This window comes from Chionomys nivalis, chromosome 10 (assembly GCF_950005125.1).
Source record: "Chionomys nivalis chromosome 10, mChiNiv1.1, whole genome shotgun sequence".
Lineage (NCBI taxonomy): Eukaryota > Metazoa > Chordata > Mammalia > Rodentia > Cricetidae > Chionomys > Chionomys nivalis.
Window position 1 is genome coordinate 14,105,543 of NC_080095.1, and position 12,503 is coordinate 14,118,045.

The 12,503-nt window shown below is 55.1% G+C and overlaps 1 non-coding gene and 1 gene segment (V, D, J or C); both read left to right on the plus strand.

The window, feature by feature from the left end:
• The first annotated feature begins 594 nt into the window (after positions 1–594).
• On the plus strand, positions 595–8,181 carry LOC130882233 (Ig gamma-2B chain C region-like). The segment is given in 5 exon segments: positions 595–604; positions 6,543–6,833; positions 7,157–7,219; positions 7,328–7,657; positions 7,765–8,181. Coding segments are annotated over 5 exon segments (1,017 nt in total).
• On the plus strand, positions 6,023–6,147 carry LOC130883231 (small nucleolar RNA SNORA40). Its single transcript, XR_009057927.1, has one exon. It is a non-coding gene; the product is annotated as a small nucleolar RNA SNORA40 (small nucleolar RNA).
• Positions 8,182–12,503: the final 4,322 nt, after the last annotated feature.

Here is a 12,503-nt window from a genome sequence, read left to right on the forward strand (position 1 = left end):
TCACCCAGTTTCAATCCTGTTCTTAGTCTGTACTAGGTTGGGAGAAACGTGGCATTCACACCTCTGGGTCAAGGACTGTGAATCCCAACATGTGAATATGATCAGCAGAGAAGGCTAGAGCTGGAGAAAGCCACAGCCAGGCAGACAGCAGATCACAGGAGGATGGAAAGGAGTCGACAGACTAGCCCCAACAGAGGGGCCTGTCTGTAGCAAAAGGAAGGTGTCTGTCTGCAGGCCGGTGTCAACCAGACAGTCTCCGGGGATTCCATGGACAGAAGCACAGACCGTGAAAGCTGTGCACACCCACAGACCACCAGAGTATGCCTCAGGGAGTTGATGGGATAGACCCAGAAACCTGGGGGATGGACTTGACCTGGCCTGGAGGCTGATGGAGCCAGGGTAGCTGAATCAGCAGAGAAAGAGGAATCCAGGGCAGCAATGGGAGGGCAGAGAGTTGGTAAAGAGGGAATGGGGAGGTATGAGGGCTCATCTGGGAAGGCTGATAATGCCTGATGGAGAGAGCTAGAGTAAGCGTGGATGCCCTAGGGTGCAGGAATCGAGACCAACATTGGAGACCAGATTCCAGGAGTGAAGATGAAAGAAGGTAAGTTGGGCAGGAGGAAGCCTGCCAGAGGAGCTCAGGGACCAGGGAGGAAGCCTGCCAGAGGATCCCAGGGACCAGGGAGGAAGCCTGCCAGAGGATCCCAGGGACTAGGCAGTATAGCTTCAAGAAAGCTCTGGAGGGTGAGGCAAATGAGGAGTCATGATAGCTCCAAATGCTCAGAGGACCTGGAAGAGCAGTTACAGGGAATCTGGGGCTGGTGGGAGTTGAGAAGACCAAGTCAAGCAGCTATAGGTGAGATGGGTGTGGAGGAGATATGGGAATCAAGGTGAGGAGCTACAGAAGGGTTGGGAGCTGTGTCAAGTGAGGTTAATAGGCATCCAGAGCAACCCCAGGGACCAGGAAAAGCTTCGCAGGAGGCTTAGAGCAGGTAGAGTTGGGAGGGCAGACTGAGCATCTATAGGATACTATGAATTTGGAATACCAGAGCTGTACTAGGAGCTTAGGGGACCAGTCAAAGCAGCTACAAGGGAGCTGGGGAGGGTTGCGTAACTGGAGGGGGCTGAAGATGTGAGGACCAAATTGTCCAGCTACGGAAGGAATGGAGCAAGGGTACTGGGGGCTCAGGATCGCCAAGTAGCTCAAGACTAGGGCAGAGCAGTAACTGAAGGGCTACAGAAGATGAAAGGACTGGGGTCTAGGGTAGCCTGGAGACCAAGCCAGGCAGTTAAAAAGGGGAGTGTAGTGAATAACACTGGTGTAAAGGGGACCCAGATGAGCAGCTACAGGAGGTCTAAAGTAGATGAAAGCTGAACAAGGCAACCCCCGGAGCTGTGGGACCAGGCTGGGCAGCTACAGGGGAACCAAGGATGGTAGCTACAAGGTAGCTGGTGGGCATATGGGGGATGGAGCAAGTGGAGGAGTGGGATACCAGGCTGAACAGCTACAGGGTGCCACCTGGGACAGGCAGAATAAGAGCAGGGAAGCTCCAGAAGCTGCAGGGACAAGGCTGGGCAACTATAGGGAGCTGGGGCAAGTGGGAGTGTAGGGCACCCGACTAAGCAGCTACCCGAGGAACTGGAGCTGGTAGCAGGGGAGAGGCCAGCAAGCTAAACAGCTACTGGAAAGCTGAGGTTAGTGGAGGAGTAGAGGGAGCCAAGCTTAGCAACTGCAGGATTTCAGAAATAGAGGAGAGGGTTAAGTAATCCCAAGAATTGTGGGAACCAGATCTAACAACTGTAGGGGAGATTGGGAAGGTGGGGATGTGAGGAACCAGACCTAGCTACTGTAGGGAATCTGGGTTAAGTGGGGGTGGGAGGAACCAGACCTAGCTACAGTGGGGGAGCTGGGGCAGGTGGGGGTGTGAGGTACTAGACCTGCTGTGGGGAAGCTAGGGTAGGTGGGGGTGGGAGGGACCAGTCCTAGCTACTGTATGCGGGCTGGGGCAAGTGAGGGTGTGATTGGTCAGACCTAGATGCTATGAGACAGCTGAAGCAGGTGGGGGTGCGAGGGACCAGACCTAGCTATTGTGGAGCAGCTGGGGCAGGTGGGGGTGCTAGGGACCAGACCTAGCTACTGTGAGGGAGCTGGGGCAGCTGAGGGTGCGAGGGACCAGACCTAGCTACTGTGGGGGAGCTGGAGCAGGTAGGGGTGCGAGGGACCAGACCTAGCTACTGTGGGGGAGCTGGGGCAGGTGGGGGTGCTAGGGACCAGACCTAGCTACTGTGAGGGAGCTGGGGCAGGTGGGGGTGCGAGGGACCAGACCTAGCTACTGTGGGGGAGCTGGAGCAGGTGGGGGTGCGAGGGACCAGACTTAGCTACTGTGGGGGAGCTGGGGCAGGTAGGGATGCGAGGGACCAGACCTAGCTACTGTGAGGGAGCTGGGGCAGGTGGGGGTGCGAAGGACCTGACCTAGCAGCTTTGGAGGAGCTGGGGCAGGTAGGGGTGCGAGGGACCTGACCTAGCAGCTTTAGAGGAGCTGGGACAGGTAGGGGTGCGAGGGGTCTGTCCTAGCAACTTTGGAGGAGCTGGGGCAGGTAGGGGTGCGAGGGACCAGAACTAACAGCTTTGGGGGAGCTGTAGCAGGTGGGGGTGCAGGGGACCAGAACTAGCCACTGTGGGGGAGCTGGGGCAGGTAGGGGTGCGAGACACCAAATCTAGCAGCTTTGGGGGAGCTGGGGCAGGTAGGGGTGCGAGGGACCTGACCTAGCAGCTTTGGAGGAGCTGGGGCAGGTAGGGTGCGAGGGACCTGACCTAGCAGCTTTGGGGGAGCTGTAGCAGGTGGGGGTGCGGGGTACCAGACCTAGCTACTGTGGGGAAGCTGGGGCAGGTAGGGGTTTGAGGGACCAGACCTAGCTATTGTGGGGCAGCTGGGGCAGGTAAGGGGTGCAGGGTACCAGACCTAGCTACTGTGGGGGAGCTGGGGCAGGTGGGGATGCAAGGGACCAGACCTAGCTACTGTGAGGGAGCTGGGGCAGGTAGGGGTGCGAGGGACCTGACCTAGCAGCTTTGGGGGAGCTGGGGCAGGTAGGGGTGCGAGGGACCTGACCTAGCAGCTTTGGGGGAGCTGTAGCAGGTGGGGGTGCAGGGGACCAGAACTAGCCACTTTGGGGAGCTGGAGCAGGTAGGGGTGCGAGGGACCTGACCTAGTAGCTTTGGGGGAGCTGGAGCAGGTAGGGGTGGGAGGGATCAGACCTAGCTACTGTGGGGGAGCTTTAGCAAGTAGGGTTGCAGGGGACCATACCTAGCTACTTTGGGGCAGCTGGAGCAGGTAGGGGTATGAGGAGCCAGATCTAGCAGCTTTGGGAGAGCTGTAGCAGGTGGGGTTGCGGGGATCAGAACTAGCCACTGTGGGGGAGCTGGGGCAGGTAGGGGTGTGAGACACCAAATCTAGCAGCTTTGGGGGAGCTGGGGCAGGTAAGGGTATGAGGAGCCAGGTCTAGCAGCTTGGGGGGAGCTGGAGCAGATGGGGATGCGGAGGACCAGACCTAGCTACTGTGGGGGAGCTTGGGCAGGTAGGGGTTTGAGGGACCAGACCTAGCTATTGTGGGGCAGCTGGGGCAGGTAGGGGTGCAGGGTACCAGACCTAGCTACTGTGGGGCAGCTGAAGCAGGTAGGGGTACGGGGAGCCAGAAATAGGAGCATTGGGGGAGCTGGAGAAGGTGGGATGTGAGGGAACAAACCTGGCAGCTATGGGTGAGCTGGGGCAGGTAAGTGTCTGAGGAACCAGATCTATCAATTTTGGGGTACTAGATCAGGTGGAGGTTTGAGGGATCAGTCCTAGTTACTGTGGGGGAGCATGGACAGGTGGGGGTGTGAGTGACTAGACCTAGCTATTATGGGGAAACCGGGGCAGGTAGGGGTGTGAGGGACCAGACCTAGCTATTGTGGGGGAGCTGGGGCAGGTAGGGGTGCAGGGTACCAGACCTAGCTACTGTGAGGGATCTGGGGCAGGTAGGGGTTTGAGGGACCAGACCTAGCTATTGTGGGGCAGCTGGGGCAGGTAAGGGGTGCAGGGTACCAGACCTAGCTACTGTGGGGGAGCTGGGGCAGGTGGGGGTGCGAGGGACCTGACCTAGCAGCCTTGGGGGAGCTGTAGCAGGTGGGGGTGCGGGGGACCAGAACTAGCCACTTTGGGGAGCTGGAGCAGGTAGGGGTGGGAGGGATCAGACCTAGCTACTGTGGGGGAGCTTTAGCAGGTAGGGTTGCAGGGGACCATACCTAGCTACTTTGGGGCAGCTGGAGCAGGTAGGGGTATGAGGAGCCAGATATAGCAGCTTTGGGAGAGCTGTAGCAGGTGGGGGTGCAGGGGACCAGAACTAGCCACTGTGGGGGAGCTGGGGCAGGTAGGGGTGCGAGACACCAAATCTAGCAGCTTTGGGGGAGCTGGGGCAGGTAGGGGTACGAGGGACCAGACCTAGCAGCTTTGGAGGAGCTGGGTCAGGTAAGGGTATGAGGAGCCAGGTCTAGCAGCTTGGGGGGAGCTGGAGCAGATGGGGATGCGGAGGACCAGACCTAGCTACTGTGGGGCAGCTGGGGCAGGTAGGGGTTTGAGGGACCAGACCTAGCTATTGTGGGGCAGCTGGGGCAGGTAGGGGTGCAGGGTACCAGAAATAGCAGCTTTGGGGAGCTGGAGCAAATGGGAGTGCATGGGGGTGCGGAGGACCAGACCTAACTACTGTGGGGGAGCTGGAGAAGGTGGGGGTGTGAGGGACAGACCTGGCAGTTATGGGAAACCTGGGATAGGTGGGGGTGTGATGAACCGGACCTAGATGCTATGGGGAGCTGGGTCAGGTGGATGGTTGAGGGACTAGACCTAGATGTTATGGGAGAGCTGGGGCAGACGTGTGAGGGACAAGACCTAGCCACTCCAAGTTCAGGCAACTACACTGAGAAGCTTTAGTGGGGCTGGGACAGGTGGGGGTGTGAAGGACCAGATGTGGCTACTTTGGGGGAACTGGGGAAGGAGTGTGAGGGATCAGACCTGGGGTTGGGGTATGAAGGACAAGACCAAGCAACTACAATGGGTTAGGGCAGGTGAGATGTGGGAGACTGGGTAAGCAGCCACAGAGTGGCTGGAGTAGTTGAGAATTTGGGGTACCGGGCCAAACAGTTACAGGAAAGCTGCGCCTTATGGGCATTTCAGGCTGACCGCTACAGCGCACGTCCTTGTGAGAGGAAGCAGGCCAAGCTGCTTCCGAGGAGTAAGGACTGGTGGTGGTGTGGGGGACTGAGCCAAGCAGCTACTGGAGAGCTGGCTGAGAAGGAGTATGGGGTACAAGGAGATCTGGGGCTGTGGAGGTGTGGAGGGCTGGACTGAGAAGCTACAGTGTCTGGAGTAGGTAGAGTTGATGTTGGTCCAGAGAAACCCACATCAAGCACTAGAATAACTCTGAAGCAGATAGGAGTGAGGGCAGGTATCAAAGTCGGGGTCCCAGAGCAGCCCCAGGAGTCTAGGGCACCGGGACAGAGCTACAAGGGCTCTGGGAGAGATGGGAATGTTGGGACCCAGAGCAGCCCCAGGAGCTCTGGGGATCAAGCCTAGCAATTGCAAGGGAACCAGAGCTGGGAGGGTGTCGGTGACAAGACCGTGTAGCTACAGGAGTGTTGGAGAAGATAGAGTATGAAAGACTCAGAAGCTACTGAGGAGCTGGGTTGGTGTGGGGCTGGGGGAGCCAGGTCCAGTACCTATATGGGGGCTGGAGTCTTGTGAGCCTGTGAGTTACAGTTCCAGTATCAGAGGTCCTCGCTGTGATCCTGGGAGCTTACGGCAACATAAAATGGAGGCGGGAGGGGGGGGGATGTCAGACCTATTATGGCAGATTGAGTTGTGCCCAGAGTTGACCCACAGAAGAAAGATAAGGTAACTATCGAAGCTTGAGTAGGGGATTGCAGAAGGCGGGGTTCAGGGAAGGTAGAGAGAAGACCAAAAGGCTGCTGGGAATGAGAAGAATGAATCATAGCATTTGCGTGTGGTTTTGTTCAACAAAAACAAAGGCGGAGAAGACATATACAAAACTAAATCCTCTTTTGCAACCCAGACTCATTGTTCAATACAAGTTTTGAAACATACAATAAGAAATATGCTATTAAAAAGAAAAGAAGAATGAACCAGAATCAGAAGGGATAGTAGCCTATCCAACTATTTCAAGGGCTACTGGGAAAAGAAAGGAACTTTTCTGGGGTCTGGCAGTATTAGCACTATCAGGTGCCTTTCCCCCACACCACCTCCATCCACTCTAGACTCCCCATAGGAGCCCTCACCCTAAAAAGATCTTTAAGGTCAGAGTCCAGGATCTAGAACTGGAAGCTGCTGGTCTTACTTGACTCAGAGAAACTCAAGAATACACAGTCTTAAAAAAAAAAAAAAAAAAAAAAAAAAGAATACACAGTCTTTAGAGCAAATCTAAGGCCAGGGTCTCTCCAAATATCTGAGCGCCCACCTGTGTCAGACAAGCTCACACATCCTCCTCTCTTGCAGTCTCAACAACAGCCCCATCTGTCTATCCACTGGCTCCTGCATGTGGAAGCACAACTGGCTCCACAGTGACCCTGGGATGCCTGGTCAAGGGCTATTTCCCTGAGCCGGCAACCGTAACCTGGAACTCTGGAACCCTGACCAATGGCGTGCGCATCTTCCCATCGGTCCTGCATTCTGGGCTCTACTCCCTCAGCAGCTCAGTGACTGTGTCCTCCAGCGTGTGGCCCAGCCAGACTGTCACCTGCAATGTCGCCCACCCGGCCAGCAGCACCAAGGTGGACAAGGAAATTGGTGAGAGAACAAGCAGGGGAGGAGTAGTTTGCTAGAGGTGGGTCTTAAGCCATCTGCATACCTAGACCAACCAAGCTGGGCAGCCATTGCCAGGGAAGGGACCTCAGCCCAGAACAACAGGAGATCCTGTCTCTGCCTCTCTCCCGTCCCACCCAAGGAGTGATCCCCTGGGATAGATATGGATGGCCCTCAGGTCACAACCCACCAAGGATCATTTCCAGAAGCAACTTGGCCTAACCCCATGCCAGGAACAAACATTCCCCTCCCTGGCTTGGTGTATTCTCTCCTCCAAACCCCAGTAACATCCAGCCTTCTCTCTACAGTGCACAGAAAATCTGATGATGATAATAAACACCAACCCTGTCCTGAGTGTCCCAGGTGTCCAGGTAAGTCACTAGGCCTTGTGCTCTAGCCCTAGAAGGATGGAAAGTGCCCTGAGTGACCCTACATTGGAATATGACCCAGATACTGACCCATTTCCATCTCTTATCCAGCTCCTGATCTCTTGGGTGGACCATCCGCCTTCATCTTCCCCCCAAAGCCCAAGGATGTGCTCATGATGGCCGGGCAGCCCAAGATCACATGTGTGGTGGTGGACGTGAGTGAGGAAGAACCAGATGTCCAGATCAGCTGGTTTGTGAACAATAAAGAAGAGAAAACAGCGCAGACACAGCCCCGTGAGGTACAGTACAACAGTACCTTCCGCGTGGTCAGTGTCCTCCCCATCAAGCACAATGACTGGATGAGTGGCAAGGAGTTCAAATGCAAGGTCAACAACAAAGCCCTCCCAAGCCCCATCGAGAAAACCATCTCGAAACCCAAAGGTGAGTTACGTCGTGTTAGTGAGGAAGGTGTGTGATATATTCAGAGGAGGTCTGAGATGGACGGTTCTCCACTTGAATGACCTCTTTGTTTACTTCTAACTCCTCAGGGCAAGTCCGAGAGCCACAGGTCTATACCTTTCCTCCACCTGCGGAGCAGATGACCATGAAAGATGTCAGTGTGACCTGCTTGGTCACAGGCTTCCTCCCTGAGGACATCCATGTGGAGTGGCTGAGCAACGGGAAGCTAGAGCAGAACTACAGGAACACCCCACCTGTCTTGGACTCTGAAGGCTCTTACTTCATGTACAGCAAGCTCACTGTGCCAAAGAGCAGGTGGAATCAGGGAGATCGCTTCACCTGCTCCGTGATCCATGAGGCTTTGCACAACCACCAGACGACGAAGTCCATCTCCCGGTCTCAGGGTAAATGAGCTCCGCACCCGGAAAGCTCTTAGGTCCTGAGGGACACTGGCTCCCTTCTCCACCCTTCCCTTATATAAATAAAGCACCCAGTACTGCCCTGGGACCCTGTGAAGCTGTGGTTCTTTCCAGGATATAGAGGCTAAGTCATGCGCTGTGAGATCTGGCCAGGGTTTGAGGCCTGAGTTGTCTTTAGGAAAAGAATGAGGTTTCCGCACTTCCAGACCCAGAGCTCATGAGTTTGCCTGACCTGGGGTGCCAGGGCTTAGCCTTAGGCAGTGCCTCTTCCTTGCCTTCCCACTAACCAGCAGCTTCTAGACAGAGAAATATACCTAGGAATCCCCCAAGGAAGAAAACACACAACTTCCCCTCCCTCGGTCTATTCTTGAGCCCTTCCCCCACTTCCATATCTGGGGGTTTCTCTGAGTACACTGCAGAGGCAAGGAATGGCCCTGGGCATGCCAAAGACTCTGCCATCGCTCCACTCAACTCAGGAAGCTTTGCACGGGCTAGGTGTGCACACCCATAGGACACTGGCCACCCAGTGCACACTCACTCCTATGCCCTGAGAGAGAGACTACTAGACACCCACATGCATGCTGAACCCTGACCCATCAAAACCAAGCTGCTGCACATCACCCAGTCCGTATGGCGTATTACACACAGGCACATGCGCAGGGTACACATAACACATTGGGACCTTATCTGTGTGCCCTGCACAACACCTACACTCAGAAATGCATCATGATACCCCCAACCACCACCTTACAGTCCACATTTGTGCCCCCACAAACAAACACAACTCTCCTCTTCTGAAGGCTCCCGCATTCTATGCTAAACCCAAGTCCTCTGGAGACAAATCTGTCCCTGGGACCTCAAGGTCATGTTTCAATCCCACACAAATTATACAGCCCACAGCCATAACGGTCTGGGTTGCTTCACATTGTGGAGTTTTCTAGTCATGACCAGGCACAGGCTCTATTGGTGACCGGGGGACAAGCAAAGGTTTAGGCAGGCTGTATAGCCACTGCCCACTGTGATCACAGCCCCTACTGCTCCTGCCACTTCCTCCTGCACTGAGGAATGAAGGGTGAGGCAAAAGCCTTTGCATAACCCAGGCTACTGTCAGGTCCATTGTGTCTGGCAAATCTCAAGGCAGTTGAAGAGAACTGAGACCGAGAGCTGGCCCCAGGGAGGGTCTGCTGGCCCAGCCCAGCTGGCCCTTTCTCCTCTGCCTCCATGCAGATCCACTTCCCACATAGGGAATCCCTCCCAGCCACACCCTGTCGGGACAAACACTGACTGCCCTTCTCTGTCCAGAGCTGGAACTGGACGACAACTGTGCTGAGGCCCTGGACGGGGAGCTGGACGGGCTCTGGACGACCATCACCATCTTCATCACCCTCTTCCTGCTCAGCGTGTGCTACAGTGCCACGGTCACACTCTTCAAGGTCGGCACAGCTCCCCCACTGTCCCCTGTGGTGTCCTACGCTGCTCCCATACCGTCCCCACACTCCTCCTCTGGTGGCGTATGATGTTTCCTTGCTGTCCGTACTCTGTCCCCACACCATTCCCACCGTTCCCTGCCCCACGTTGTTCTCTGTGACTCCTCATAGTGTCCCATGCTGTCTGTCATTCTGTCTGTCGTGACATCCTGTGTGATCCTCGTGCCATCCCCATACTGGCTTTCGACACACCTTGTATTCCACACTGATCCTCACAATATCCCTTATTGTCCCATGCTAACTATCACAATACCCCCTTAATGATGTCCCCATTAAACTCACCAAGGCGCAGTGTAAACTTCACTGTCCCAATCTCAACCCTCACAGTGTCTCCACGCTGTCTGCTCGTGTATCCTAGCCTGGCCCCTTACCATCCCCACTCTCCTACCTGTATGAAAGGAACTGCAGGAGGGAGGGGCCTCTGTCTCACCCATGGGATTGAAGGGCCCGAGCTTGGGTCTCTGACTTACTCTCACCTCCCCACAGGTAAAGTGGATCTTCTCCTCAGTGGTGGAGCTGAAGCAAGCAATCTCCCCTGACTACAGAAATATGATCGGGCAGGGGGCCTAGGCCACTTCCTCTGGGATGATCAGGGCTTCCTAGGCCCTGCAGAACCCCATCCATCCTACTATGGAAGCTAACATGGAGCCCACACTGCCCTCTGACGTCACCACCCTCTGACCCTACGATGCTCTGAATCAGCACTCTCAATTGTTGACCCTTCGGAGGACCATGTGGACAGCAGACTTTGTCCCAGATCTGGGCAACACCCCAAAGCAGTTGCCAGATAACTAACTGGTTGGAGCCAGAAGTACCATCTCCCTTCAAACTGACACCAGGAGATCCGAGACCTCAGAATGGTTGCCCAGGAGGAGTTGGGAGCCCACATTGCCTGAGCCCAGCTGTACTGGGGACCAGCCTTGGAGCTATCCTTGCTCATACCATCCTCTGAAGGGGATTTTCCCAGAAAGGAGAAAGTTTTTAAATCCTTGAAAGACGTGTGTTAAGAAGACCAGGGTCACCACAGCCCAAAAGAGACCACTGAATGTCACTCGGGTACCCCTGTGCCCGCTATGCTTGGGCAGCTTCCTTCTTGGCACTTCTGTGAACCCTAGGCCAAGGAAAGGGCCTGTGTCTCTCAAACTGTTAGGACGTGCCTACTGGAAATAAGAGTAGTTGCACGGGCCCCTCTTCCTGCTACCCACTCAAAATGCTGGATTCTCAGACGCAGGATCCAACCCACAGACACCGTTGACAAGAAAACCTTAAGATAAGGCCACTGCCACCTCCATCGAGATCCTGGTCACACTCTAAGGAGACGCTCAGAAGGACTGCATTGCGAAGCTCTAGCAGGGACAAGTGCAGAGGCCACTGAGTATTGGCTGGGTGAACAACCAGAAAAACCCTCCAGGAAAGGGCCCTGGTGAGAATATTGCTATCAGCACCCCTCACCAAAAAAGAAGGCTGCCAAGGAGCAGCAGGGAAGAGATGTGAAGGGCTGACTGGAAGCGAACCACAGTACTTCAGACCTGCCCTGCAGGCCTGGCGTCCAGACTGGACCACTTACAGCAGTGAATACCAGTCAGGCAGGAAAACAGAGCTGGGGTACCAGGGCTATTGTGGTCAGGGGACAGTAGCCCTGTGTCTACTTCTCCATCACCTCTCAGGGCCAATGAGACGTCAGAGTCTCCAGACAGGATGAGAGTGTGGGCATCTGCCCTTCTGTGACTGGCAGGAAATGCTTAGAGAACTTGGACCTTTAACAGCTTCTTCCTTCTGGAGACTATAAATGTCTTTAAGGTCTCTGTGTGTGCAAGTGTGTGTGTGTTGCTGTTGTTTAGGTATTTTCAACAATAAAACATTCTAATTATCTGTATCTCACTGTGCCCTTCTTGTATGGGTCAGCCCTGACATTCAGAAACTAAGCATGATGCCCAGACCAGTGAGCCAGCCGTGCAGGCCCCTCTACCTCCCACCTGGTCCTGTGTCCTCCGGGGCCTTCCCTCAGCGAGTCACTCACAGCTGGACTCCAGTCCTGCCACCCAGAATCACCAAAAGCTTGGGCACCTTCTCCCTACAGATAGTTTCTTTCCCGCTGGAGACTGCCCTGCTCCCATGGGCGGGCTGGGAAGCAGGGCCCAAGCCCAGAGGACCCCCAGGCTGGCCAGGCAAAGCCTCCCACACCAGCTGAGAAGCAAGTGGCCTTCAGTGACTTTGAGCTGCTATGGATTCAGCAAAGGACAGGGATTCATTCAGCTGCCTCCATAACTGATGTTTATTGTCTCACTGGTAGAAGTCCCAGACCAGGGTGGGTTCTCAGCAGGGCTCTGCTTGGCTTGTAGATGCTTTCTCCGTGTGTCCCCACAGGCTGCAAACATGGGCACAGTTTGAGGTCCTGGTGGCTTAAATGCCAAACTGGTGAATCTGCTGGGGACAGAATTTAGCCTTTAACAATGACCTTAAGACCTCTACGATTCATAGCTTTCCTACATACAATGCCACTCCCCCTCTATGCCAACATGCCAAAACCTCAGCCAACCAGTAATGAGTTCTATCCTAAGTCTCCTCCAAAGGTCTACTAGTCAGACTGTGTGGGATTCATTCTGGGGTCAGGTGTAACCCACACAGGCTGTGGCTACCAGGAGAAGGGGCAGGAGAGGCGCAGGGGAGAGGTGTATACCACGATGAGCTGGGCGACCCTGAAATTCAGGGGCAGGGTAGTAATGTGTGATAGAGAGGACCGTCCAGTCTTCTGGACTCCAGCTCCAACTGACCAGTAAGACCAACCAGTGAGATCCTTCCCACTCTTCCTTCTGGGTCTGGCCCTGCTTCTCTAGTTGTTTGTTCCCTAGAGCAAGTGCTGGCCTCCAGCTGCTTCACCTTCTTTTTTAATTTTTAACTGTTTGTTTGCTTCATGCGTAT